The sequence below is a fragment of the Scyliorhinus canicula genome, chromosome 4 (genome assembly GCF_902713615.1).
Source record: "Scyliorhinus canicula chromosome 4, sScyCan1.1, whole genome shotgun sequence".
Classification (NCBI taxonomy): domain Eukaryota; kingdom Metazoa; phylum Chordata; class Chondrichthyes; order Carcharhiniformes; family Scyliorhinidae; genus Scyliorhinus; species Scyliorhinus canicula.
This window is the reverse complement of record NC_052149.1, coordinates 96,597,940-96,625,591: the sequence shown is the minus strand read 5'-3', so window position 1 is coordinate 96,625,591 and position 27,652 is coordinate 96,597,940. Positions and strand designations below refer to the sequence as shown.

Below are 27,652 nucleotides of genomic sequence, written 5' to 3'. Positions count from 1 at the left end.
ACAAGACCATAAGACATGGGAGCAGAATTAGGCCACTTGGCCCATCAAGTCTGCTCCGCCATTCAATCATGGCTGATATTTTTCTCATCCCCATGCTCCTGCCTTCTCTCCATAATCCATGATCCCCTTATTAATCAAGAACCTCTCTATCTCTGTCTGATAGGCACTCAGTAATTTGGCTCCACAGCCTTCTGCAGCAAAAAGTTCCACAGATTCACCACCCTCTGGCTGAAGAAATTCCTTCTCATCTCAGTTTTAAAGGATCGTCGTTTCAGTCTGAGGCTGTGCTCTCGGGTTCTGGTTTCTCCTACTAGTGGAAACATCCACTCCACGTCCGCTCTATCCAGGCCTCGCAGTGTCCTGTAAGTTTCAATAAGATCCCCCCTCATCCTTCTGAACTCCAACGAGTACAGACCCAGAATGTGTAACCGTTCCTCATATGTCAAGCTCTTCACCGCAGCATCTTGGACTCCCCACCCCTCCTGTCCTGGTCCATTTGTGGGTAGTGGGCAGAATGGGGCGGCACCACGCCACCTGGGACACCCGGCAGCAGCTGGGCCCATTCTGGCCCGGTCGCCCCAGAAGATGCCCTCAAAAGGGGACCCAGGCCCGCAGGGCGGGAATCACAGCAGGTCGCCTCCACTCCCGCTGTGCCATCTGGGGAACCACCTAGACATAGCGTAAGGGTCCATAAGGCCAGAAAATTAGATACTAGTTAAGTTGGCACGGGTGCAGTCCACAGTTTAGTTCTAGTGTCTAGAGCACAAATCTGTATACATTTGTTCTCATTAAACATCGTTCCAGGGATCATTCTTGTGAGCCTCCTCTGGACCCTTTCCAAGGCCAGCACATCCTTCCATAGATACGGGGCCCAAAACTGCTCACAATACTCCAAATGGGATCTGACGAGAGCCTTATGCAGCCTCAAAAGTACATCCCTGGTCTTTATTCTAGCCCTCTCGACATGAATGCTAACATTGCATTTGCCTTCCTAACTGCTGACTGAACATGCATGTTAACCTTAAGAGAATCTTGAACAAGGACTCCCAATTCCCTTTGTGCTTCTGATTTCCTAGTATTTCCCCATTTAGAAAATAATCTTTGCCTCCATTCCTCCTTCCAAAGTGCATAACCTCACACTTTTCCACATTGTATTCCATCTGCCATTTCTGTGCCCACTCTCCTAGCCTGTCCAAGGCCTTCTGCAGCCCCCTGCTTCCTCAATACTACCTGTCCCTCTAATTTGTATCATCTGCAACATTAGCAACCTTTGCAACAGTGCCTTCAGTTCCTTCTTCAGATCATTAATGTGTATTGTGTATAAGCGAGAGTGGTACTGTTATTTGCACTATGTTTTTTGTAATTGGTATCTGCACACTAATGCATATTGTTACTGTTTACAATGCCAAAAATACCTCAATAAAATTGTCTGTTAATATTAATGTGTATTGTGAAAAGTTGTAGTCCCAGAACTGACCACTGAGGCACACCACTAGTCACCTGCTGCCATCCTGAAAATGATCCTTTTATCCCCATGTGGGGATGTGCTGATGTGGCGCAGAGGGAGAAGGCTCAGTCCCAGAGGGAGATGGCGCAGTCACTGGCTAATGTGACACAAACCCTGAAGGTGGTGGCACAGTCGCAACGTGATGTGGCGCTGTCCCAGATGGAGATGGTCCACTCCCTGTGCTCCATGGCCACGAGCATGAAATCTTTGGTCAAGACAGTGTGGGCCTCCAGGACTGGCAGCGCCAGGTGGCGGGGGAGCCTCGGAAAATAGCCCCCCTCGCACCTCGGCCCATTGGAGCCAAGGGCCATCGGACACCCCATAGGAGGAGGAGATGATGGGGCTCATGCCAGTGATTCCCGCAAGGGAGGTGCCGGAACACCGCAGCATCTCGGACTCCCCACCCCTCCTCCCTCCTGTCCCTGGCCCATTTGGTGGGTAGTGGGCAGAATGGGGCAGCACCGGGGGGGGGATGTTAGGAATTGTCTGGAACATGTTAGGAATTGTCAAGTGTGCCAGGATGAAGATGTTGTGCACTCTTCCCGGATATCGGACGCAGGCGTGTATGATGCGCAGCTGATGGTCACATATCAGCTACACATTCATCAAGTGGAACCCCTTTCAGTTTGTGCAGAGTGGCCTGTCATCTGCAGGTGCTCATACGGGGACATGAATCCCGTCGATCACCCCCTGGACCCAGAGCATCCCGGCGATGGTAGCGAACCACGCTGCCCGGACAAGTTGGTGGGCTCGGTCCACATTGAAGTGGATGTACTGAGCCGCCTGGGCATGTAGGGCCTCAGTGACTGTACAGATGCACCTGTGCATTGAGCTCTGTGCGATCCCGGACAGGACCCCACCTGGTGCCTGGAAGGACCCCGTGACGTAAAGGTTCAGGGCGTCTGTCACCTTATGGGAGCAGGTGTCCTCACCCACACGGAGGCCCCAGTTGACACTGCGGACTTTGCCCCCATATGTGCCCTGTCTGCCTCTCCCATCCCCGCTCCCCGTGCCCCGTCAGTGGCCAGTACCGTGGGGGCCTCTGACCCTGGTGCCCATCCCTGATGCCAGGGGTACCATTGGCTGGCATTGCCCTTGCCAGGGGTATGCACCGTGGCCCCCATCGAGGCTATTGTGGGTGTTGCCCTGGGTGGGTTGCCGGTGAGTGGCAGCTGGGTACGGGGGGGTGTGGCGGGTGTGTGTGGCAAAGGGTTAGGTGCAGGGTTGGGGGCATCCATATGGATGGTGTCACTGCAGAACCAGGGGCCAAGGTGGATGGTCAGTGGGTGTGCTGCAAGATGGCCGCGGTAATGGCGGTCCGTGCCTGGTGGTCCGTCACCCCGGCCACTTGGCCTGTTAACCCTGTTCCCCCCTCCCTGCTCTAGCCATGGCAGTGCCCCCCACCCACCCCAGCCAGCCGGCCTGCGGCAGCCCACAGTCGCTCCTCTCCATGTTCTATTTCTCCCTCAGCAGCCAACACGCCGGTTTCACAATTTTTGAAAGCACAAGAGAACCGTGCCGTCAACAACTCGGCCCATCGGTGGCGGAGAATCGCGGAGGCCCCGGAGAATACAGGGTCAGACCTGCAAATGATATGCTAATGGTGTATACTGTAAGTGCATTCCGGTATTCATTGATGCTGCTGCCGAGGTGATGAAGAATCGCGATCTGCCGTTAAATCGGCGTCTGCCGCGATTTTGGTGTCGGAACCTATTCTTCGCCCAGTTTCAATGTCAGCAAACGGAGAATCCTGCCCATTGACTTTACTTTCTCAAGCTGACAACCCACACATTCACACATGGCCTGTATATAATGTTTCCCCGTGAAACAGAATAGACCATTTGTCTATTGAAGGAATAATTCTGCTGTGTGAACCATTGTAGCGAAGCCCTGCAGCATTTGGCTAAACAACTTGCAACAGTGCCTGCTATGTGTTTGAGGTTGAAATGTATGACTGTTAGGTATGAGTCTGGATTGAGACGGATTATTGATAGAGAGTGATGATGTGTAGTGAATGGAGCAGTGGCTGATGCTAATGATGTATTTGGTTGGGTACGGCATTTGAGGGTGCACTCACTGACTTTGACCCCTCCTCGGACGTCATTAAACTTCTCAGGACATTCTTTCCAGATGCTTAGGACATTAACTGTTGCGTGGGGTGAATTTTACAACCCATCACCAGTGTCTTTATTGGTGGAGCTTGTAACATGTAATGCGTGACCTGCCTGCTGTCCTCCCGCTCGCTCCTAACTGTCTCCCATACTCCAGTGAGTGGGAAAGGCTCACCAAACTTTGGTCTATTAATGATCACTTAAGTACCTCATCCTGCCTCTACCAAGATAATATGTATAACAGGGAAAACTGCTTTCAACATTCTAAGAACAACAGGAAATGTGAAAAATTGTATACCTACACAGCGGTACATTTAATTGTTTTTGGAAAGCTAAATTTAATTATAACTACTACAGCAGATAAATTCATCACCACCTTGCATAGTGAGTCAAACATCAATCCTTAGGGCAGTTAACCCATTGCAATGCACTTTGCCACCCCCTCCCCTGGATTCCTCCCACAGCCCAAGGATGTCCAGGTCAGGTGGATTGGCCATGCTGAATTGGCCTTAATTCTTAAAGGGGTTACAGGGGTAGGGTGGGGGAGGAGACCTAGATAGGATGCTCTTTCGGAGGGTCAGTGCAGATTCAGTGAGCTGAATGGCCTCCTTCTGCACTGTAGGGATTCTATGATTCTTCAGTTACTTGAGTGAGCACTGCATCAAGTGTCCTGGCCAATACATATCCCTCAATTAATATCCCGCAAATGGATTACATGGCTATTATGTCTGCAAATTGGCTACCAAATTTTCTACATTAGAACACTAACTGTATCTTAAAGAAAGCACTTTATTGACTGTGAACAGTCCCTGTGGTTGTGAAAACTGTTATCACAGAATTGCTATGGCACAGAAGGAGTCCATTTGGCCTCCAAATGGCTCTCTAATTGATAATAAATAAATAGATATCAATCCTTCTCTTTTTCTAAAAAAAAATAAATATTTTTTCTTGCTTCCTTTTAAAGGTATCAGCTGGTGGCAACAAAAAATTACCGTGATTGTGAAGTCGATGGGTGGAGTGGTCTTGTTCCATACTGTGAAGGTAAAGACAACGGGCTGAATTCTCAGCCATTGGATTCTCCGTTCCGTCGGCAGCCCAGGGGTTTCCCGACGGCGTGGGGCTGTCCCACAAAGGGAAACCCCATTGGCCAGCCAGCGAGACAGAGAATCCCGACGACGCACCACACCAGAAATCTGGTGCGGCGGGACGGAGAATCCTTCCCAGCATTTTTAACAAGTTGTGTTATGCTATTTAGAGATAATTGTAGCATAGTAATTAGAGACTCCATAAATATCTATTTATTTAATAATTATCTGGTTATTTTCTATATATGTGCTACATAAATGTGTACTCTTCATAACCATTGGTGAAGGATAGAAATGGGTTAGCCTTACCTTAATTTTGTCTGGTCTCAGCTGGGATGCAGACAGAGGTATCAACTTTTAAAAAGCAAGCTGCAAAAGCCGCTCCCTAATCCAGCGTAGTCATTGTTGCTGTGGTTGTTGGAGGTCAGTCACCTGAGTCCTGGGACATCACTGCAAGAGTTCCTCAGGGTCATGTCAAAGGCCCAGCCATCTTCAGCTGCTTCACCAATGACCTTCCTTCCACCATAAGGTCAGATTCATAAGGAAGTTCGCTGATGATTGCACAATGTTCAGCACAATTCACGACTCCTCAGACACTGAAGCAGTCCACATGCTAATACAGCAAGACCTGGACAATATCCAAGCTTGGCTGACTAGTGGCAAGTAACATTCGCATCATACAAGTGTCAGGCAAATACCATCTCCAATAAGAGAGAATCAAACCATTGTCCCTTGACATTCAATGAGATTACCATCACTGAATGCCCCACTATCAACATCCTGGGGATTACCATTGACCAGAAACTGAACTGGACTAGCTATACAAATGCCTTGGCTTCAAGAATAGAGCAAAGGCTAGGAATCCTGCAGCGAGTAACTCATCTCCTGACTCCCCAAAGCCTGTTTACCGCCTACAAGACACAAGTCAGGAGTTTGATGGAATACTCTCCACTTGCTTGGATGAGTGCAGCTCTAATCCCTTCCACAAACATTCACTACCTCCAACACAGTAGCAGCAGTGTGTACCATCTACCAGATGCACTGCATCATCTCACCGAGGCTCCTTGGGCAACACCTTCCAAACCCACAACCACTACCATCTAGAAGGACAAGGGCAGGAGGTATACGGGGACACCACCACCTTCAAGTTCCCCTCCAAGTCACTCACCATCCTGGACTTGGAAATATATCGCCATTCCTTCACTGTCGCTGGATCAAAGTCTCAGGACTCCCTACCTAATAGCACAGTGGGTGTACCTAAGTCATATGGACCGCATCAGTTTAAGAAGCCAGCTCACCACCACCTTATCAAGGGCAATTAGGGATGGGCAACAAATGGTGGTCTAGAATCATAGAATTTATGCAGAAGGAGGCCATTCGACCCATTGAATGTGCACCGGCCCTTGGAAAGAGCACCTACCCAAGCCCGCATCCATGCCTCCACCCTATCCCCAAAACCCAACCTAACCTTTTTTGGACACGAAGGGGCAATTTAGCATGGCCAATCCCACATCCCGTAAAAATGAACAACAAAACAAATCCCATTTGGCATCACTGAGAGCAGGGTCAGCTTGAAATGTCTCTGCTTCAAAATAAATTAAAAAGTTGATGAACTATTGCCCCCCTGGGCTCCTCAGCGTTGATATCCAAACTGGAGAACAAGAAATTTCTGTATGCCTGAACATTCATCTTTTCCAGTTTCCTTCCCCCCCACCTCCCCCCCCCTCTTATTTATTATGTTTCATACCCATTCACCCTTGCATCATTATCAAACTTACCTCATTCATGAAACTTGCTATTTTAGTCAAAATCTTACTTCTTCTTTAGTTCCTCAGGGTAGTGTCCTGGGCCCAACCATCTTCAGCTGCTTCATCAATGACCTCCATCCCATCATAAGGTCAGAAGTGGGGATGTTTGCAGATGACGTCACAATGTTCAGGACCGTTTGCGACTCCTCAGATATAGTCCATGTCGAAATGCAGCAAGACCTGGACAATAGCCAGGCTTGGGCTGACATGTGCAAGTTACATTCGCGCCACACAAATGCCAGGCAATGACCATCTCCTACAAGAGGGGATCCATCACCCCTTGACGTTCAATCTCATTACCATCGCTGAATCCCCCACAATCAACGTCCTGGGTGTTACCATTGATCAGAAACTGAACTGGACTAGCCACATTAATATTGTGGTTACCTTGCAGGTCAAAGGCTCGGAATCCTACGGTGAGTAACTCACCTCCTGACCCCCAAAGCCTGTCCACCATCTGCAAGGCACTAGTCAGGCGTGTAACGGAATACTCTCCACTTGCCTGGGTGAGTGCAGCTCCAACACTCAAGAATCTCAACACCATCCAGGACAAAGCAGCCCACTTGATTGCTCCCCCTTCCACAAACATTCAAACCCTTCACCACCAACGAAAAGTGGCAGCTGCATGTACCATCTACAAGATGCACTACAGTAATTCACCAATGTTCCTTGTACAACACCTTTCAAACCCATGACCACTACCATCCAGAAGGACAAGAGCAGCAGATACCTGGGAACCCCATCATCTGGAGGATCCCCTCCAAGTCACTCACCACCCTGACTTGGAAATATAGCGCCGCTCCTTCACTGTCGCTGGGGCAACATCCTGGAACTCCCTCCCTAACAGCACAGTGGGTGTACATACACCTCAAGGACTGCAGAGGTTCAAGAAGGCAACGCACCACTTTCTGAAGGACAATTAGGGACGGACAATAAATCTGGCCTAACCAGTGATTCCCACATCCCATAAGTGAATAAAAAAAGTTCCATAATTGCGAGCAACAAATCTAAATGAGCCCCAATCCTCCAGTTTTGTCCCATATAAAGTTCAAAACCGTGGTCATTATCTCCTCAGGAAGCAGCCTGCACTCTTCCCAGCTGCCACCTTTGTTTTTTTTTCTAAAGTCTTGAATGATCATTGCATTGCAATTATGCACTTCACGTCTCCGTTTGAAATTTGTAAGCAGTTACAGTACTGAAACTATGGCTGTGTGATTGCAGCCCATCATGTTTTCATTTGCTTTTCCTCCAAAATCTACCCCTCGCATTGCTCTGATTTATTTCTACACTTGCTTGTTGCATTATCAACATTTCATTTTCTTAAATGGTTGTTTCTTCTGTGCACACATCACCACCCCATTCTCCCTTACATGCATCCCTTTTACCATTGGTACCATTGGGAACATGGGCCTAGATTTTCAGAGTTGTAGAGATTCCACGGCTTATCCAAAATGGACCGGAACACCAGAACCAGAAATTATGCCTAATTTCCAACAGATCCTATTTTGCTGGTAGGGGAATGTAGGGTGAGACTTGACTCCCACATGAGGAATACTGAAACCCCGCAGGGCCATTTGAACTCAGTGCAAAGTTCAAACAAACCCCATGTTTGCTGGAGTGTTTGACTTATTGCTCATTAAAGGAGGGTAAGGTCTGTGGAAATGTCAAGTTATTTAAATCCTCTGCCCTTATTTTTCTTAAAATTCTGCTGGTGTCCCAGAGTTGAAAAAAAATTATGCTTGCAGAATCAAATGCTGTTTGTTGATATAACGCTAAGTGCTATCATTGTAATATCATTACTGCATAACAGTTTCCACAAATGGTCATTATTACAGTAAAGTGTTGTAAGTTTACATTTGACGGACAGCTTTCAGAGGTTATCAAGGGATTAGCTGTCTTTGATATGGCATTTTAAATATAAATGTTTGTACAGCGGAGAAAGTATTTGAGTGGACAATGAGTGTTTTTATCCTATTAGTGAACAACGGTACTCATGTCACTACTGCATAAATCATCATACTCAAGTGCCACGTAATATCAACCAGGGGTAATTTTTACTTTTACTTTATGAGTAGCAATGTGGCAAAGCAAATCACCCACCTATTATCGAACCCACCTCACGTTCATTGCAGGTTCCATAATGGGCGGGTGGCAAAATTGTAAATGGCAGCCACTACATCTATTCCAGTGGTTTTACTATTAAATCGGATGAAATTAATTGGAAATAAGCTGGCATTCGAACATTGCAGTTGAAAATGGCAAACATTTATATCAAAAAACAGCTATTGATATTGCAAGCATCATTTTTTGGGGACGCCAGCAGGATTTGTTTTAAAAATGTTTTAAATTACTTGGCAACAATGGTACAGCATCGATTTATTACAGTTATTGCAATATTCAATTTGTTTTGCAGTGCAGACCTGTCCCTCCGTGAAAGAACCTGAAAATGTAGAGGTCATTATGTCAGGGACATTTGATCTTGATCAAGATTTTCCCTTTGGTTCTGCCCTGCAATTTGAGTGCAGTTCTTCAGAACTGGAAATTGAAGGAGTCAAAGAAATATACTGCTTAGCAAATGGAACTTGGAGTAATCCAGTCCCTAGTTGCAAAGGTAATGTTTAATATCCATGCCTGCATATAATGTTTTAGTAAACGTTTCTCATTTTAATTTTTTAATTACATTTCAGGCAGGACGTGGGGCTGATATCTTCAAAGTGTTCAAGACCTTCATTATTTCTTTCAAATGCTGTTCCCCATAAGCTAGAAACATGCTGGAATGAAACTTAGATCAAACATAAGTGTACAACAGTGCATCATTGGCTTTCTGCCTCTTGAGCATGACTACCCAAGTAAAATTTTACATAATCCTAGATACGGAACATTAGTTTGCTATTTACTCAGGGTGCATTACTACTTGTTTTGAGTCAACATTACACACAGAAAGGGCAGCACGGTGGCGCAGTGGGTTAGCCCTGCTGCCTCACGGCGCCGAGGACTCAGGTTCGATCCCGGCTCTGTGTCACTGTCCATGTGGAGTTTGCACATTCTCCCTGTGTTTGCGTGGGTTTCACCCCCACAGCCCAAAGATGTGCAGGTTAGGTGGATTGGCCATGCCAAATTGCCCCTTAATTGGAAAAAAAATAATTGGGTATTCTTATTTTTTTTTAAAAACATTACACACAGAAGAGTCATTGGCATAGTTTAAAGGTCTAGATTCCTGATTATTTTTCCCTCTCTATTGTCTGGGGGTGCGATCTACCAACTGTGTTGCACCGGCCATGAAAGTGGGACAGCAGGTTAGATAGCTGGAGAGGCTGAAATTGGGGAGCACACTGGGTACCAATAGCTTTCTGATCTAACCACCCCGTTCCCGTTAGCGAGGTCCGGATCATGAAACGCTGTGGCGAGAAACCAATAATCACCAATTAAGCCCAATTTCCACACCATTAAGGGGAAGGACACCCTATGGATGGGCCACCTGTGATCTAACCACCTCCCCAGCGAGCGGTCATGCAGGTGCCATTGAGTACACCTGTTTAAAAACGTGAAGCTAGCGGAATGGCGGCTGTGAGGATCCGAGGAGGTGAGTAGCCGTATTTGAAATCGGGCAGTCAGCCTGGGGGCACTACTCCAATGTGCGGGGGTGGGGTTGGGTGGGCCCGCCATCATTGGGTGGGCCCGACATCATTGGGAGTTGCCCTGGGCTGGGTGGCGGATGGTCCAGCACCCGTGGGCCCAGTATGTCACCCCCCAGATAATCTATATCCTTAACGGGGGCAACTCGAGCTGCTGCCTGTCTGTCCCACCGAACACCTGTGCGACAGATCTCCATCCATGGCAACATGGTGAAGGTCACTTTAACCCCCACTGACCGTGGCGGCTGCTGGTCTCACAGTTGAAGGTTATTGCTCATGGTGAATTGGCAATTCGAGTCATGTGAGCACTTCACAGCTGCCATGTGGCTGCAGGGTTTGTGTTTTGTATGCTCCTGCTTTTTTGCGGCAAAGCCAAGATCTATGGTGGGATTCTCCGTACCTGAGACTAAGTGTTGATGCCGGCACAGGATTCCACGACAACTAAACTGGCGCCGCACCTGGACTGATTCAGCTCCTGTTAAGGGGCTAGCACTGGCGTCATGTGGAACACAACCGATTCCAATGAAAAACGGTGCCGCATTCGCCGATTTTGCAATTGACAGTCAGGACACAAGCTGCAGTCATATATACATACTTCACTTCCCATACACACCGTCCCAACCAACAAGATGGCAGCAAGGAGAGCAGCTCCACGCTTCACCGACGTTGAGCTGGAGACCCTCCTGGACACGGTGGAGCAGAGGCAGCTAACCCTGTACCCCGACATGCGAAGGAGGCTGCCTGCTGCCGCATTTCATCGTGCCTGAGCGCAACCAGCAACACCTTATGGACCGGCCAGCAGTGCCAGTTAGTCACCCCCTGGACCCAGGTCATGTCGGCGATGGCACCAAACCCTGCTGCCCGGGCATCCTGGTGGGCTCAGTCAACATTGAAGTGGATGTATTGAGCCCTCTGGGCATATCGGGCATCCGTGATGGCGCGGATACACCTGTGCAAAGAAGTCTGTGAGATCTCGGACAGGTCCCCACTCAGCGCATGGAAGGACCCCGTTGCGTAAAAGTTCAGGGTGACTGACATCTTGGCGGCCACCGGGGGCGGGTGGCCGCCCCCATACCCCCACGGTGCCAAGTGTGCCATGATCTGGCAGATATGTCGCGCTGTCTCCCTGCTCAACCGGAGTCTTCAATGGCATTCCCGGTCCAAAGGGTCCTCAAATAATGGGCGCTGATGGTACAAACGAGGCCTCATGCGGCGTGTCCTTTGCACCTCATCCTCCTCAGCCTGTTGGGCAGCCAGCTCTCCATCCAGGCGGCTGCCTCCTGTTCTTCTGCGGCAATCTCCGCAGCTGCATGCTCCACTGCTGCAAGCTCCTCTACTATGGCTTCCTACTCCTCCTCAAGCAGCGGCAGCTCGTACAGTCGCAGGGCATCCCCCAGGGCTATGGCGACTCGTAGGAAGGTCACCATTGCTAATTGAATTCCAATATCCATTGTCTGCAGGGGGTGAAAGGCCGACATGTTAGCATGCTGCATACCCCCGTGCCCAACCAGGTCCAGCGGGCTACATGGTGGCCACGGTTGGCACTGCGGGCTCTGCCACGTATGTCCCCCCACCATCCCTGCCTGGCATCATGGGGACTCTGGCCCTGCCACCCATCCCTGATGCCAGGGGTACCTTTGGATGGCACTGCTGTTGCCAGCAGTATGTTCCACAGCCCCTGTCCGGCACCACATAGGGGCTATTGCAGACATTGCACTTGAGTGGGCCGTGTGACGCCTCGCCGGTGGGTGGCGGCCGGATGGGGGAGGGGTATGGTGGAGGGTGGGGTGCGGGGGGGGATGGGAGTATCCATACTGCCAGTGTCACTCTGCAGAACCAGGGGGAAAGATGGGTGGTCAGTGGGCAGCAAGATGGCTGTCTTGGAAGCCGCGGCAATCGCGGTCCATGCTTGGACACCGCCCCAGTCCCCTGGGTCACCCCGGCCATTCAGCCCATTCCCGCTTCACCCCCACCCCTGGACTTGGAAGGGCACCTCACCCCAGCCAGCCCGGCAAGTGTCCGGCCCAGCAGCTCACAGTCGCACCTCTCTGTGTCCTGCCTCCTCTCTCTCCCTTATCGGTGATGGTTTCATGATTCTTAAAAGCACAAGTGAATCATGCATTGGGAACCCGGTCCATCAGAGGCAGAGAATCGCGGAGGTCGCAGAGAATACTGGGTCGGGCTCGCTATTGAAATACAAGTGGTGTTTACTGTACCTGCGCTCCGGAATGCATTGATGCTGGTGTCGAGGTAATGGAGAATAGCGATTTGGTGTCCAATTGGTGCTTGCCACGACTTAGGCATCGAAACCAATTCTCCACCCAATCGCATTTTCTGAACCCCCTGGTTTCTGTTTGCTGCTATTTTACCCTTGGTTTGGTTTTCTGTCTACCTGCTTGACTACCAGACCGGAGGAAGGAGGAAGGTAGAATGGAGAGAAGGAGAGAAGGCTTTTGCTGCCTGGGGAACAAGGGAGAGGTAGAAGTAAAGCCTTTTCTTCTTCTTTGCTGCTAGTAAGCCTCCCTGCCTGCCTGTCTGCTTGGAGGGGGCAGGGAGGGGAGGAGAGAGGAGAGGAAGGAGGGAGGGGATCCGCTCTCCGCATGAAAGGGACAGGAGGGCTTGGTGCCTGTTCACATAAGCGGTGTTTTCTTTGGGAACTGAGGTGGGAGTGGGACTGAGCTGCCTGTGTTTTGCTGGGCCACTCCTGGGCTGAAGACTCTGCTCTGCCCTGCCCTGTCCTCCCATCCAAACAACGAAGGTGGGCATGGAGCCTTCGCTGGCTGGGCCCTCCTGGAATGAAGCCTCTGCCTCACCTCTGTCCCCCACCCAGCCCCCAAAGTGGGAGTGGACCCTTCGTGGGCTGTGCAATCGCTGGGCCCCCTTGGACTGAAGACTCTGTCTCGCCTCTGTCCTCCTACCCAGTACCCAAGGTGGGAGTGGAACTGTGTGGCATTTAGCCTTTCTGGGCCCCACCTAGGCCGAAGCCTCTGCCCCATCCCCCCTGAATACCCAAGGTGAAAGTGCAACTCGACGGACTTGTGTTGCGCTGGACCCTCTCAGGGCTGAAGACTCTCTCCCACCCTTTTCCTCCCAAAGAAAACCTCCAGGCAGAAGCGGGAAAGGGCTGACCAGGACTTTGTTGCTGGGCCCCTCCCGGGATGAAGATTCTGCCCCACCCCTTGTCCTCTTGCCTATCGACTGCACTGGGAGGAGTAGCCTTGCCAGCTTGCCAGCGCCCTCATTCATTGCATCAACAGTTGCAATGCTGCATCCTCCTGTACTCCCTCTTCACCCTCATTCTGTATTCTCCCCCCCCCCCTCACTACTTCCCTTCCCCACATCTCCATTTACCTTTTCTGGCGGGGAGGGGGGGGAGGTGTAGCAGGAAGTACGCAACTCATCTCACCCCCCCCCCCCCCCCCTTTTTCCTTTCATTAACATGGCCAAAGCCACAACAGAGTGGGCAAAGCAAGTTCCCCAATGGCAATGCTATCTTTGCTGGTTCAGGGCCCTCCAAGGCAACCTATGCGGGGGTTGGAGCTACCAAAGCCTCCACCCTCCCTGCGGCCCGTCACCATTTTCTTTTTAACCACTAAAGTAAAAGCAGATTAATTAACAGGAAAAACACACAAGAAAGAGCACAATACAAAACACAAGTACACTTAATGACAACAATGGCTGCACACATATGCTTTATTCTAGAATTAAAGATATTCACATCCATTTACATCCCTGAACTCTGAGAAATGTCCTTTGTTCCAAAACTATCATCCTGTACTGTATAGCTGATGCACGATCAATTGCACAAAGACTTGAGTTGGATACAACTGAGGCTTTATTGCTCTAAGATGTGTGGCCTCCCACAGCAGCTAGCAAAATGGCTGCAGCATGGAGGACACACATTTTAAACTCCGCCTACTGGGCGGAGCCAGCAGGCAGGGTCTACCAACATACCTGTAGTACAGGTCCTACCATACATCACCTAATAGAGGTGCAACAGTGGTTTACCACAATAGCTCTCTGAGCTAAATCCAGCAAATAGTTACCACCCACAAGTTTTCTTTATGTTCGGTTCAACGTAGGTTGTCTCTGAGGTTTTCAAATCACCAACTTCAAGCCGAGAATTCCACTTCCTAGCTGGATGTGGCTGTGATCATTTCTTTAAAAATCTTTTTATTCTCCTCATTTTCAACATTTTCATCAAATAAACAACAAAAGAAAAAACAAACAAACAACAAATGCAATAACAATTCCCCAAACAAAAACTGCAGCCCTCTCAATATGCAGAGCAAAACATCCACCCGTGCATTCCAGGTAAAACATTAACAGTCAATCAGTAAACTATGTAATCATAAACAGCAATAACCCCAGCAGTCCCCTTCCCCCTTAATGTTCAATGGCAACCTATTCTTGAAAGTTCATAATAAACAGTCCCCATGAATTGTCGAACCTTTCCTTCATTCCCCTCAGATCAAATTTCACCTTCTTGAGACACCCTTCCACAGTCCAGAGCTCCTTTAAGCAATGGCCAAAGGCTCTATCGCTAATGCAAATAGCAGAGGGGACATAGGGCACCCCTGCCTGATCCTCCGGTGCAGAACAAAGTGCCCCAAACTCATGTTGTTTGTGCAGACACTCGCCATCAGTTCCTTATGTAATAGCCGTACCCTGTCCCTAAATCTCGGCCAAATTGCAAACCTCGAAAGAACCGCCATCAAATACCCGCATTCTACTCAATCGATCAAATGCCTTTTCTGCGTCTGGCACAACCACCACCTCCATTTCCTTTACCTCAGCCAGTGTCATGATTACATTTAATAACTTCCTAATATTTGAAAATAGCTGCCTTTCTTTCACAAACCCCGTCTGGTCCTCCCCTATCACCTTCGGGAGGCACCCCTCCAACCTAGCTGCCAATGCCCAAACCTCTCACGTTCCACGTAACTATCCTGACCGGGTGTCTCTCACATCTTTGGGCATCTTTCAAGTGCCAAGCTGACCATTTCGCTCGACTGGGAACCTTCACTCACCCCCTTCTTCACAGCAGCTTTCTTTTGGGTAATGGACACCCCCTTCCTTCCTTATGTCTTCCTGCACTTATAGTGGTCAGCTTGGCTATTTGAAAAATTGTCCCTGGGACCGGGCATTGAATTAAAAGAAATCAAGCCTCGAGCAGGAGCCACCCAATGTGCGACTTCCTCCTACATGACGTCACCGGTAGTCCGTCGGCCCATCACTATTTTGACTGCTCACCTGGCAGTTGGGGGTGAAATGCTATGCCCACTCCACCGTGACCATCGAAGTGTGCATACGGGCAATGACCAGGGTCTTCAGCCTCCCGGCCATTGTGGACGCCTCAAAGACATAGAGCAAGGAAGAAATAGCGAGGCATCTGGATATAAATTGTCCCATTGGGCAGACACAGCATGGGTTCATAAAGGACAGGTCATGCCTAACTAATTTAGTGGAATTTTTTGAGGACATCACCAGTGCAGTAGATAACGGGGAGCCAATGGATGTGGTATATCTGGATTTCCAGAAAGCCTTTGACAAGATGCCACACAAGAGGTTGCTGCATTAGAAAAAGATGCATGGAATTAAGGGTAAAGTAGTAGCATGGATAGAGGATTGGTTAATTAATAGAAAGCAAAGAGTGGGGATTAATGGGTGTTTCTCTGGTTGGCAATCAGTAGCTAGTGGTGTCCCTCAGGGATCCGTGTTGGGCCCACAATTGTTCACAATTTACATAGATGATTTGGAGTTGGGGGACCAAGGGCAATGTGTCCAAGTTTGCAGATGACACTAAGATGAGTGGTAAAGAGAAAAGTGCAGAGTATACTGGAAGTCTGCAGAGGGATTTGGATGGGTTAAGTGAATGGGCTAGGGTCTGGCAGATGGAATACAATGTTGACAAATGTGAGGTTATCCATTTTGGTAGGAATAACAGCAAACGGGATTATTATTTAAACGATAAAATATTAAAGCATGCTGCTGTGCAGAGAGACGTGGGTGTGCTAGTGCATGAGTCACACAAAGTTGGTTTACAGGTGCAACAGGTGATTAAGAAGGCAAATGAAATTTTGCCCTTCATTGCTAGAGGGATGGAGTTTAAGACTAGGGAAGTTATGTTGCAATTGTATAAGGTGTTAGTGAGGCAACACCTGGAGTATTGTGTTCAGTTTTGGTCTCCTTACTTGAGAAAGGACATACTGGCTCTGGAGGGTGTGCAGAGGAGATTCACTAGGTTAATCCCAGAGCTGAAGGGGTTGGATTATGAGGAGAGGTTGAGTAGACTGGGACTGTACTCATTGGAATTTAGAAGGATGAGGTGGGATCTTATAGAAACATTTAAAATTATGAAGGGAATAGATAGGATAGATGCGGGCAGGTTGTTTCCATTGGCAGGTGAAAGCAGAACTAGGGGACATAGCCTCAAAATAAGGGGAAGTAGATTTAGGACTGAGTTTAGGAGGAACTTCTTCACCCATAGGGTTGTGAATCTATGGAATTCCTTGCCCAGTGAAGCAGTTGAGGCTCCTTAAATGTTTTTAAGATAAAGATAGATAGTTTTTTGAAGAATAAAGGGATTAAGGGTTATGGTGTTCGGGCCGGAAAGTGGAGCTGAGTCCACAAAAGATCAGCCATGATCTCATTGAATGGCGGAGCAGGCTCGAGGGGCCAGATGGCCTACTCCTGCTCCTAGTTCTTATGTTCTTATGTAAGGCCTTATTCTTCCTCCGTGCCGAGCAGGCAGTCCGCCTTGTCTTCAAGAAGGGCCTCATGGTGGGCAGGACCCACGTGGCAGTGACCCTCTTGAGGTCACTGCCGAAAGGAACATTCTGTCAAAGGTCCTGCCCTACCTCCCTACGAAGCTCTTATTCTTCCACCTCCATCTATTAGTGGAGGTTAAGCTCCAGCTCGGCACCTCCTTGCTGGTGGTGACAACGGCCCCAGCCAGCAATGCCGCACCCTCTCCCTCCATTAATCAAAAACCTGGTCCCCCCCCTTGGCTGCTGGTGTGGAGGGGAGGGAGCCTCCTAGGTGACCAAAGGCCGCCTAAAAAGGCTAAAAAGAAGACAGCACGGTCAGGCAGGAAGACGCCCGCCCCGGTCCCACCCCAAGACCTTGTGCTCTTGGACACCAGCTCGGTGTCATTCGGCCACCTCACCCCACTGTCACCCAGCAACATCCTTACTTCCTTGGCCCAGCGATGTCCCGTCATCAGGTGCTGGGCCCAGTGACGCCACTATGCGGACCCCAGAGGGTGGCGGCGAAGAGGCGCCGCACCCAAGCTGGAGGGCACCTTGCCCCAGTCACAACCCTGAAAACTGGGCGTCGAGAAAGGGGGGTGGACAATGCCTCAGCATGTGACCCCCACCCCCCGCAGCTGGCACCATTCAAAGAGAGAGGGGAGAGAGACATAGTTTCCACCAACCCCGTCAAGGCTGGATGTTGTCCAAATACATCTTCCTTGATGCAACACCCAGCCCCAGCATGAAAAAGGCCAGAAATTACCCCTGAGGTGTCCATAGCCAGCCTCAGTATCAACGGCAGCAGGGCCACACACCGTATTCCAGACCTACTCAGTCTCAGGGATAGGATGTATGTGGTGTGCTTCCTGCAGGTGTGCTTCCTGCAAGAGATCCACATCATCGCGGGAGACAAAGCCACGTGGCTCCTGGAGTGGCGGGATGGGGGTGTCTCCATGAGTCCCCAAACCACATCTTTAGACTGGATTAGCTACCTTGTTGGCCCCACATGTTCAGCTGGAGATCGTGAGGTCCAGGAGCCAGTGTCAGGCCATTTTCTGCACTTGACGGTCTGCGAGGGGGGCATGGTGCTTCACTTTGTGAATGTCTATGTCCCCCGTAAGCTGGCCCGCTGCAGGTGACTTTCTTTGACATAATGCCCACTCTTCTGGGCACCATCACTGTGGGCGAGTGCACCACCATTGGGGGGAAATTTACCTGTACCCTCGTGGCCAGGGACCACATTGGTGCCCAGCGCAGCTCTCCGGCAATTATGAAGTTGAAGCATCTGGTTGGGACGTTCGACCTTGGTGAACGTCTGACAAACTCTCCATCCTGCCTTCAGCATGTTCACTGTTGTGCGCCCTGGGGCTGGAGAGCCCAGAATCGGCCACCTTTACGTCTCAAAGGTATACCTCTGCAGTGTTCCTTCAACTTCTGTGTAGCAGGTGCCATGCTCAAAGCACCATCTGGTATGGGAATACTGGCATTTTAACCACCTGCTCCTGCAGGATGGGCAGTTCCTGGACTCACCCCGTCGCTCTTGGCCAGCTGGAGAAGGCTTCCTTTCCTTGAAGCTATGATGAGATGTGGGCAAGACTCACGTCCATGCCTTATGTCAGGGGTACACGAGGGCATTCGACAGCGAGGAAGAAATCCAGGATTGATCAATTGGCTAAAGAAGTACTTGACCTGGAGCAATGTCTCACTTAGACTGATGCGGACCTGGCCCCGTGGCTTGTGTGCAGCGAGAAGACGGCTGCGCTATGTGACCTGCAACTTAGCGGCGCCTATGTAAGGTTGTGTATCCATCTCTCACGGACATGGACCATGGCTCCCCCTACTTTTACTCACTGGATAAAGGGCACAGGGTCCGTCAGAAGCTCCTTATGCTGCTGGCCGAGAGCGACGGGGTGAGTCCAGGAACTGCCCATCTCCCACAACCCAGCCTCCATTCCCCCTACCCCCCACTTCCTCTTCCCATTTCCACTTGACTTCTCCTATCAGGGCTCCCTTCCAGTCCATTAACTCTTTGTAAATCTCAAACACCTTTCCCTCCCCTTACTCCCTCCTTCGACACCACCTTATCGTGTAATCCCAGGAGCGGCAGATCGGGAAAGGACGGCACCTGCTTCCTCACATCATCCCGTTCCTGTAAGTATCAGAACCCGTTCCCAGTGGGCAGTTCAAATTCCTCCTCCAATTCCTCTAAACTCGAAAATCTGCCCATCACAAACAGGTCCCCAAACTGTTCATCGCCACTCCTGAAACCCTGCATCCAATCCCTCCCGGTGCAAATCTATGATTACTGCAAATGGGTGCCCATACCGAGGCATCTTCTAACCTTAGATACTGCTGCCATTGTCCCTACACCCGCAGGGCTGCCATGACCACAGGACTCGTGGAGTATTTGGCCGATGGGAATGGCAGAGGCACCGTCAACAATGCCCCCAGACTCGTACCCCTGCAAGAGACCGCCTCCATCCATCCCCCGCGATACCTCCCCGACTACCCACTTCCTTACCACAGCAATATTTGCTGCCCAACAATAATTCATAGTATGTGGCAAGGCCAGTCCACCCTCTTCGCCCTCCCCTTCCACCGCTCCAACAGCACCTTCTTTACCCTTGTTTTTTCCCCCGCTCACACAAATCCAGAGATCAAAGCATTAACTTTCCTAAAGAATGATTTTGGGACGAAGATCAGGAACTTCTGAAAGACAAATAAGAGCCTTGCCAGTGCCATCATTTTCACTGTCTGCACCCACCCCGCCAGTGATAGCAGCAACACATCCCACCTCTTGAATTCCCCCCTCATCCGTTCCACCAACTGTGCCAGATTCAATTTGTGATGCTGTTCCCATCCCTACACCATCTGGATGCCCAAATATCTGAAGCTCATCCCCACCACCTTAAACGGCAGTTCACCCTACCTCCTCCCCTGCTCCCTGGCCTTGATCGGGACGACCTCACTCTTCCCCATGTTTAGTTTATATTGGGAAAACTGGCCAAATTTCTCTAAAATACTCCTAATTCCCATGATGCCTCCCAGTGGGTCCGAGAAATAAAGCATCAGGTTGTCTGAATATAGTGAGACCCTGTGCTCGACCTCCCCTAGCACAATCCCTCTCCAACTCCTTGATGCTCTAAACGCCATTGCAAATGTCTCTATTGCCAAGGCAAAAAGTAACAAGGAGAGTGGACACCCCTGCCTTGTCCCATGGTGTAGCCCAAAGTACACCGAGCTCACCTGATTCGTCCATATGCTCACGACCAGCGCCCGATACAACAATCGTACCCAGTCTACAAACCCCTGCCCGAACCCGAAACCTCCCAACACGTCCCACACATTCTCCCATTCCACCCAATCGAACACCTTCTCTGCATCCATTGCAACTGCCACCTCCACATCCTGTCTCTCCGGGGGTATCATTATCATATTTAGTAATCTCCTTGATGGAACCATCAATTCAGCAAACACGTGTAGTTGGATCTGAACAGAGGCTTTAATACACTTACAACAGAGCCAGCCTATTCGTCGTTGAATCTCCAGAAAACTGGCAGGCTGGCTCTAAGACTTACTGCGTCGCCCTAATATTCAGATTTGCCAAAAAGTGATCCTGCTCATTGTGGGTGGGATTTACAGTACAACTTCTCGCAAGATCACGTTGGATCTCACGAGGCGTGAATGGCCTGCTAGATCTCAGGACAGGGTTTCCTGGCTTTCATTGGCTATGCTACGAGGCAAGCTGCTTTTCTGGGGCAGCATGGCCATTGGAACGCGCCCCTTGTCTTAGATATCTTGTGCTGACATCATCTCAGAATTGCTGTTTCAGTGTAGTAATTACTAATTGGATAAATTTAATAAATTCATAATTGAGACAGACTGATATTTGCTTTTGGTATATAGCAAAGATTAGAGTTAACAGTTTTTAAATATGTCTCATTCGTTCAAAATCTTGAACAAATGGTTTCAGTAATTTTCCCTTTCAGAATTGATATGTTCGACGCCAACAATACTCCATGGGCAGGTGTTGAGCAACGAAAGGGTTTTCAAATATTCTGAACAACTAAAATATAAATGCGATCGCAATTATAGACCTGAAAACATTCAACAAACGGCATGCAATAAATTTGGATGGATTCCACAACCAACTTGCACACGTAAGCAGATTGATTTATGTCATAATTAATTGTTTCATTTTAGCCAAGAGATTCTTTTGGACTGTCCATCATATCTTGCCTGTGACTTTACTTTTTTTTTAAATGTTATTCCCGTCTCAAAGTTACAACGCCAATGTGCAGAATGGACAGGGCAAGCCCTTCATTCGTTTCCTTGCTTCCGAATTCAGATTGAATCAAATTCATGGTTCCCATAAAAGGGACTTATCTCTGACCTGATTTGCACTCTTATTGTACCATGATCTAGAAGAAACATTTATTCTGTTTTATTTTTTCACTTTTTATTTTTTTAAATATTTTTATTGAGGCATTTATAAATATGTAGACAAAACACAGAAAAAGAGAACAAACACAAAGTCTCATAACCAATAAATAATACCCCACTACCCTTCCCTCCCTACCATTCTCCTCCACCCATCCTGCCTCCTCCGTTGTTACCCCTATAACTGCCCTCTCCCCACCCTCCCCCACTGCTGACATCTTAACTAGCTTTGAAGAAGTCAATAAATGGCTTCCACATCTGCGCAAACCACAGACCCTCTCAAGGCAAACTTGATTTTTTTTCAGCTTAAGGAATTCCACGAGGTCGCTCACCAACACCGCTGGTTTCAGCGGCCTTGTGTCCCTCCACTCCAACAAGGTCCATCGCCGGGCTTCCCAGGGAGGCAAAGGCCAAGATGTTGGCCTTTCGCGCCCCGTGGACTCCCTTAGTTTTCAAACACTTCGAAAATCGCCACTTCTGGACTCGGTACAACCTTCACCTTCAATACCTCAAACATCACGTCAGCGGACCCCTGCCAGAATCCCTCCAGCTTTGGACAATCTCAAAACATATGGACATGGTTTGAGGGGCCCCCCGCATACCATCCACATCTCTCCTCCACCCCCTCAAAGAACCTGCTCATTCTGACCACCGTCATATGCGCCCTATGGACTACTTTGAATTGAATAAGGCTAAGCCTAGCACATGAAGAGGATGCGTTCCCTCTCCTCAGAGCCCCCTCCCATATCCCAGCCTCCACCTCCTTCCCCAGCTCTTCTCCCACTTCCATTTAACTTCTCCCATTGGGAATCCCTCCCAGTCCATTAATTTCTTATAAATCCCTAACACTCTACCCTTGCCCACTCCTATTTTTGGCATCACCTTGTCCTGCAGTCCCGGAGATGGCATGTCGGGAAAGGATGGCACCTGCTTCTTAACAAAATCCCATACCTGAAAGTACGGCAACTCATTCCCGCTGGGCCGTTCATACTCCTCTTCCAATCTTCCAATTCCTCTAGGCTCGAGAAGCTGCCCCCCACAAATAGGTCCCCTAACCCTCACTCTCCACCTGCCACCACCATCGAAACCTCGCATCCAACATCCCCCCCTCCCCCGAGCAAATCTATGATGCCTCCAGATCGGTGCCCAAATGGTGGCACCCTCCAACCTCATGTGCTGCCGCCACTGTTCCCACACCCTCAGGGCCGCCACCACCATGGGGCTGTGGAGAACCTGGCCGGCGAGTACGGCAGAGATTCCGTCAACAATGCTCCTAATCTAGTGTCCATCCTGTCCCACATCGACCCCTCCCCCACTACCCAGTTCCTTACCATGGTTGTATTTGCTGCCCAGTATTAGTTCATGAAGTTTGGCAAGGCCAGCACCCACCCCCCCCCCCCCCCCCCCCACCCCCCCGCAGAAACCTTTATTCCTAAACTACACCTAGGTGTGACTTTGAACCTACCTTCCTGTTATCCTGGTTGTAGCCATCACCCCACCTCTACTTTGACTTCTGCAATGTAATTCAAAAAAGGAGTGAATTAATTTAATGCCAATGTTTTCTCAAGAGCTGGCATTTCTCTGTGCCTCCATCAGTTGCTGGTGTTGGCCTTGTCAAGTAATAAAGTCACTTCAAAAGACTAAAACTGCAGGAAAATACTGTTTTGGAACACCCGGGCGCGATTCTCCGCTGCCCACGACGGGTCGGAGAATAGCGGGAGAGCCTTCCCGACATTTTTCCCGACCTCCCGCTATTCTCCCCCCCCCCCCCCCCCCCCACGGCCGCCCCACGACACGAATCACTGCTCGTCGTTTTTTACGGCGAACAGCGATTCTCCCCTGGCTGATGGGCCGAGTTCCCAGGCCTTTACGGCCGTTTTCACGAACGCAAACACACCTGCTCTCATCATACGTGAAAACGGCCGCAAAGTGCCGTTCTGGACAACCATGGCACCGATTAGCACGGCCGCACCACGGCCGTGCCAAGGGTGGCATGGGCCCGCGATCGGTGCCCACCGATCGCGGGCAGCGGGTCCGATACCCGCGCACTCTTTGTTCCTCCGCCGCCCCACAGGATCAGTCCACGGGGCAGCTGAGGGGCATGACGGCCCGCGCATGCGCGGGTTTGACGCATATGCGTTATGACATCATCCGTGCATGCGCGGGTTGGAGCCGTCCAAACCGCGCATGCGCGGCTGACGTAATCGTGCGCGTCAGCCACCGTGACGCTTGGCACGCGGGCTTAGCGACGGTCGCTAAGCCCGCGATGCCGTTCTTCACGGGGCCGCGCTGCTAGCCCTGACCGGGGGGGGAGAATCGGGTCCTGGGAGGGGGCGCGGAGGCTGCCGTGAAACACGGCCAGTTTCACGACAGCCTTTACGACTCTCCGCATTTGCGGAGAATCGCGCCCGGGACACTTTAGGGTTCCTTCCCCTATCTCATGACACTATCTCATTTGAATATACAATGCATCTCCCAGGGATGCCTTGTCATGCAGTGGGTAGCACCCTGACCTTTGAGAAAGAAGCCCCTGGTTCAAGCCCCACTCCAGGACTTGATAGCCAAATAAGGGACGTTTGCAACATGGGCAAACAGATTGAGTTTCAACCTGAAAATCCTCTCAATACATGGCAATGGTGGGCGGTAAGTGTGAGAGAGTTTCCAGTGAGATGCCTCTACTTCATAGCTTCCAACTACAATGTATGTGTAGCCACAGCAGGTTGGCTGGGTGGATAAAATTGATGCTAGATGGATCCCCATTCTGGCTGGTTTAATTTGGGATCAGTCTTCTTGCCCTATCCCTGATGAATGCCATAATGTTATGGGTTGTGTTATGATATGTAGACAGACATGTAACTAAAGGACAAAGTAATACAACATGCTACCAGGAGTAGCAATATAATATAACAGGTTAGACGGTGTTTATCATTTGAATCATAGCAGCACTGGACATCAACAAGCAAACTCTGCATTCCATTGACGTAAAAGCAGGAAGCAACCATCCCCTCCCCCTGTCAGTGACAGGCTGCGTTTCCCACCATTCAATGTCGGGTACCTCACTGTAATAAATTAACATCTCATTAATCTGGCCCATACACCAGAATCTTACCCCCACGTCAAATATTGCATCCATAATGGCGCAATATCAGAATGGCATGAAGCACGACAGGTCTCAGAAGGTGAGCAGTAATTGCAAAGGAGCTTGAAAGTGAGCACAGTGCTCAGGCGAGGAAGAGGATTATGTCAAGGGGTATCAGGGTAATGCCAGGAGGCCAGGAGGTGATAGGGATGCATCTGGGTGAAGACTTCCTAGCTGAGCACTGGGACGGCCTTTAAAAATGGCACCCAGATAATTAAAGTGCTGAGTGGAAGGCAGGGTGGCCAAATCTGAGGATGCCTGCCAGCAATAGGACGTGATACCTCTGCCTGCCTGCCTTTTCTTCAAAGTCCTGCACCATATGCCGGAAAAAGCTGCCATTGCTGTCAGCTGCCTCAACGGCACTTTTACTGCCTGACATTGGCCTTCGCTGATATTGGAGAAATCTCACCCCAAGTCTCCAATTTTGGTAAGAATTCTCTCAATTAACTCGACTCCTAGTACATCACTTCTAATTTAATTTGATTCAATGCAAAAAATACCACTCTTATTTGTAAGTTTCCTGATAAGTCAAATTTTATGACAATGGTAATTTTAATTTAAATATTAGATCATTGAAAGCAATTATCTGACTCATTTTGTTCCATCAACTGAGGGAATGGAGATATCCTCATCTTTCAATCCTTCAAAATAATTGGAATTTTTAGAATTTCTATGAGCAGCAATTGTGGAGTTATTACTACTAATCACTGTGCCAAAACCCGTCTTTGTATTTTTCAGCAATAGTATGTCATCTTCCACGAATAGAACATGGTAATTTCCAAAATAGAAAGTGGATGTATGGCCATGGCGAAGAACTGAAATATACTTGTCAGAAAAATTACAAACCTGAGCACGAAGGTACAGCCCGGTGTCAAGCATCTGGATGGTTCCCAAATCCAAGCTGTGTAGGTAATTGATTTTTGCTTTCTAATTGGCTCACAATACATTGAAAACATTACAGATACTTCTGCCTATTAATGTTCATGAGAAACATTACATTATAAAAATATTGCGTCCTTTACATGTATACTTCATTGGCTGAATCTTTCAAACATAAATACATTCCATGATTTCCTGCATGGAAAATGTTATATAATTATTCAAATCATATGGTTTAATGCAATATGCTGAAGAAGGCGCCAACAATACCAATGTTTACTGTTGCCTTGGAGATGCCCTTTTTAACCACAATGCTGCACTCCTCGTATTGGGTAGCATGGCTGAGCACATATTAAGAATATAATAAATAACAGTAGGACTTAGCTATTTGAACCTGCTTTGAACCTGCTTTGCCATTCAATAAGATCATGGCTGATCTTCCTCAATTTCACCATCCCCACATCCCCTTGAATTTATTAGTATACAAAAATGTATTGATCTCTGTTGAATATACCCAAAAACTTGGCAGATACAATTCTTTGGGGCAGAGAATTTCAAATATTCACAACCTTTGAGTGAATACATTTTCTTTGTCTCAGTCCCAAATAGCTGACCACTTATTATGAAAATGTGATCACCAGTCGTAAGCTCCCCAGTCAGGGGATACCTCCTCCCAGCATCTACCCTCTCAAGCCCCTTAAGAAGTTCATATTAGATCACCTCTCATTCTTCTAAACTCGGGGAATGTAGACCTATTCTTGTCTACCTGCCCTCACAAGACAACCCTTTCACCCAAGGAATCAAATCTCGCGAACATTCATTACTCTCTCTCTGTAGCAGCTACATTCATCCTTAGATAAGGAGATCAAGATTGCAGATAGCACTCAAGGTGTTGTCTCATTAAGGCCCGATTTAATTCCATAAGACTTATTTAGTTTTGATACATTAACCTTTATTATGTGATTGGACATTTGCTGCCCTACCTGCTTGTTTTACCTGTACCTAAATCTATGATTCATGTATGCGGACACCCAGATCCTTCTGAAAAGCAACATTTTCCAATCTCTCATTATTTAAAAATATATTATGCTTTTCCTAACAAAGTAACATCACATTTCTTCACATTATATTCCATCTGCCATGTTCTTGCAGTTAATCTGCAGCATCCCCACACTTACTTTCCAACTGTAAGCAAACCTGGCTTGGTTACAATTGGTATTCTCATAAAAAATAACTAAAAAAGATTGCAAATAGCTGAAGCCTTTGTCCTTGTGATAGCAAACATCACATTTATCCTTGTGATAGCAAACTGTTGAATACTGTAATGCAGAAATGACCAGTTTATTCCTGCTCTCCTTCCTGCCTATTAATAAATCCTCAATCCATACTTTAGCCCAAATCTCATGAACTCTAATTTTGTGTAAAAAACCCCTTGCATGTCACTTTATCAAATGCTCTTTGAAAATCCAAGGGCTGGTTCTCTGGTGCAGTGGCTAAGCGCCAGCTGGAACGAAGAATTTGCGGTGAAGGGCTAGCAGCGCTTCCCACGCCAAAAACGGGTAGAGCATGGCCGGGTCCCTGACCGCACATGCGCACGGCGATGGCCTGCAATGGTCAAGCTGCACAACATGGTGCCAGTCGTGCATGGACCCGACCCGCTGTCCGTGAACCAACAGGACACCTACCCCTCACCAGTCCCCCCAGCCCTCGCGAAAGCCCCCTCCTCCCGGCCAGCAGCATGGATCCTGGCCGAATATGGCGGCGCTGGACACAGTTCACAACTGCCATGCTGTGATCCCGACCGCTGAAACCACACGTGTCCCATGTGGTCAGGAACGCGGCCCATTGGGGGTGGAGCATCGTGGTAGGGCTTGCCGATGACCTGCCAACGCTGTTGCAAAGGCGTGCGGCGTGCAATGTGTTTACGCCATTTTGGAGGGGTGAAGCATGGCTGACTGGTGTCAAAGCGGCGCCGGCCCCGATTTGGGTGTCGGAATGGATTCTCCGCCCGATCGACAATTACAATATCAGTGTTGGGCAACGGAGAATCCCACCCCAAATATATGGGGCGGGATTCTCCGGTTCTCAAACTTAGTGTTGATGCCAACACAGAATCAGTGGACTTTTACGACAGAAAAACCAGCGCCGCACCTGGACCGATTCGACTACCGTTGCGGGGCGAGCAAAAGTGACACGTGGAACACAATTGATTCCAATGGAAAACGGTGCGGGATTCGCCGGGCCCATGAATGTCACTCAGAAAGCTGACAATCTGCAGCTGCATATACACATTACA

General features: G+C 49.0%; 1 protein-coding gene across 1 annotated transcript in view; it reads left to right on the top strand.

The window, feature by feature from the left end:
- The window catches only part of LOC119964829 (complement factor H-like), a 146,975-nt gene that overhangs the window by 37,125 nt on the left and 82,198 nt on the right, over nucleotides 1-27,652 (top strand). Inside the window, exons 4-7 of the mRNA XM_038794877.1 lie at nucleotides 4,583-4,659; nucleotides 8,925-9,122; nucleotides 20,888-21,058; nucleotides 25,216-25,386. Of these exons, the coding sequence (XP_038650805.1) occupies nucleotides 4,583-4,659; nucleotides 8,925-9,122; nucleotides 20,888-21,058; nucleotides 25,216-25,386 (617 nt within the window). The remainder of the gene's footprint in view (nucleotides 1-4,582; nucleotides 4,660-8,924; nucleotides 9,123-20,887; nucleotides 21,059-25,215; nucleotides 25,387-27,652) is intronic.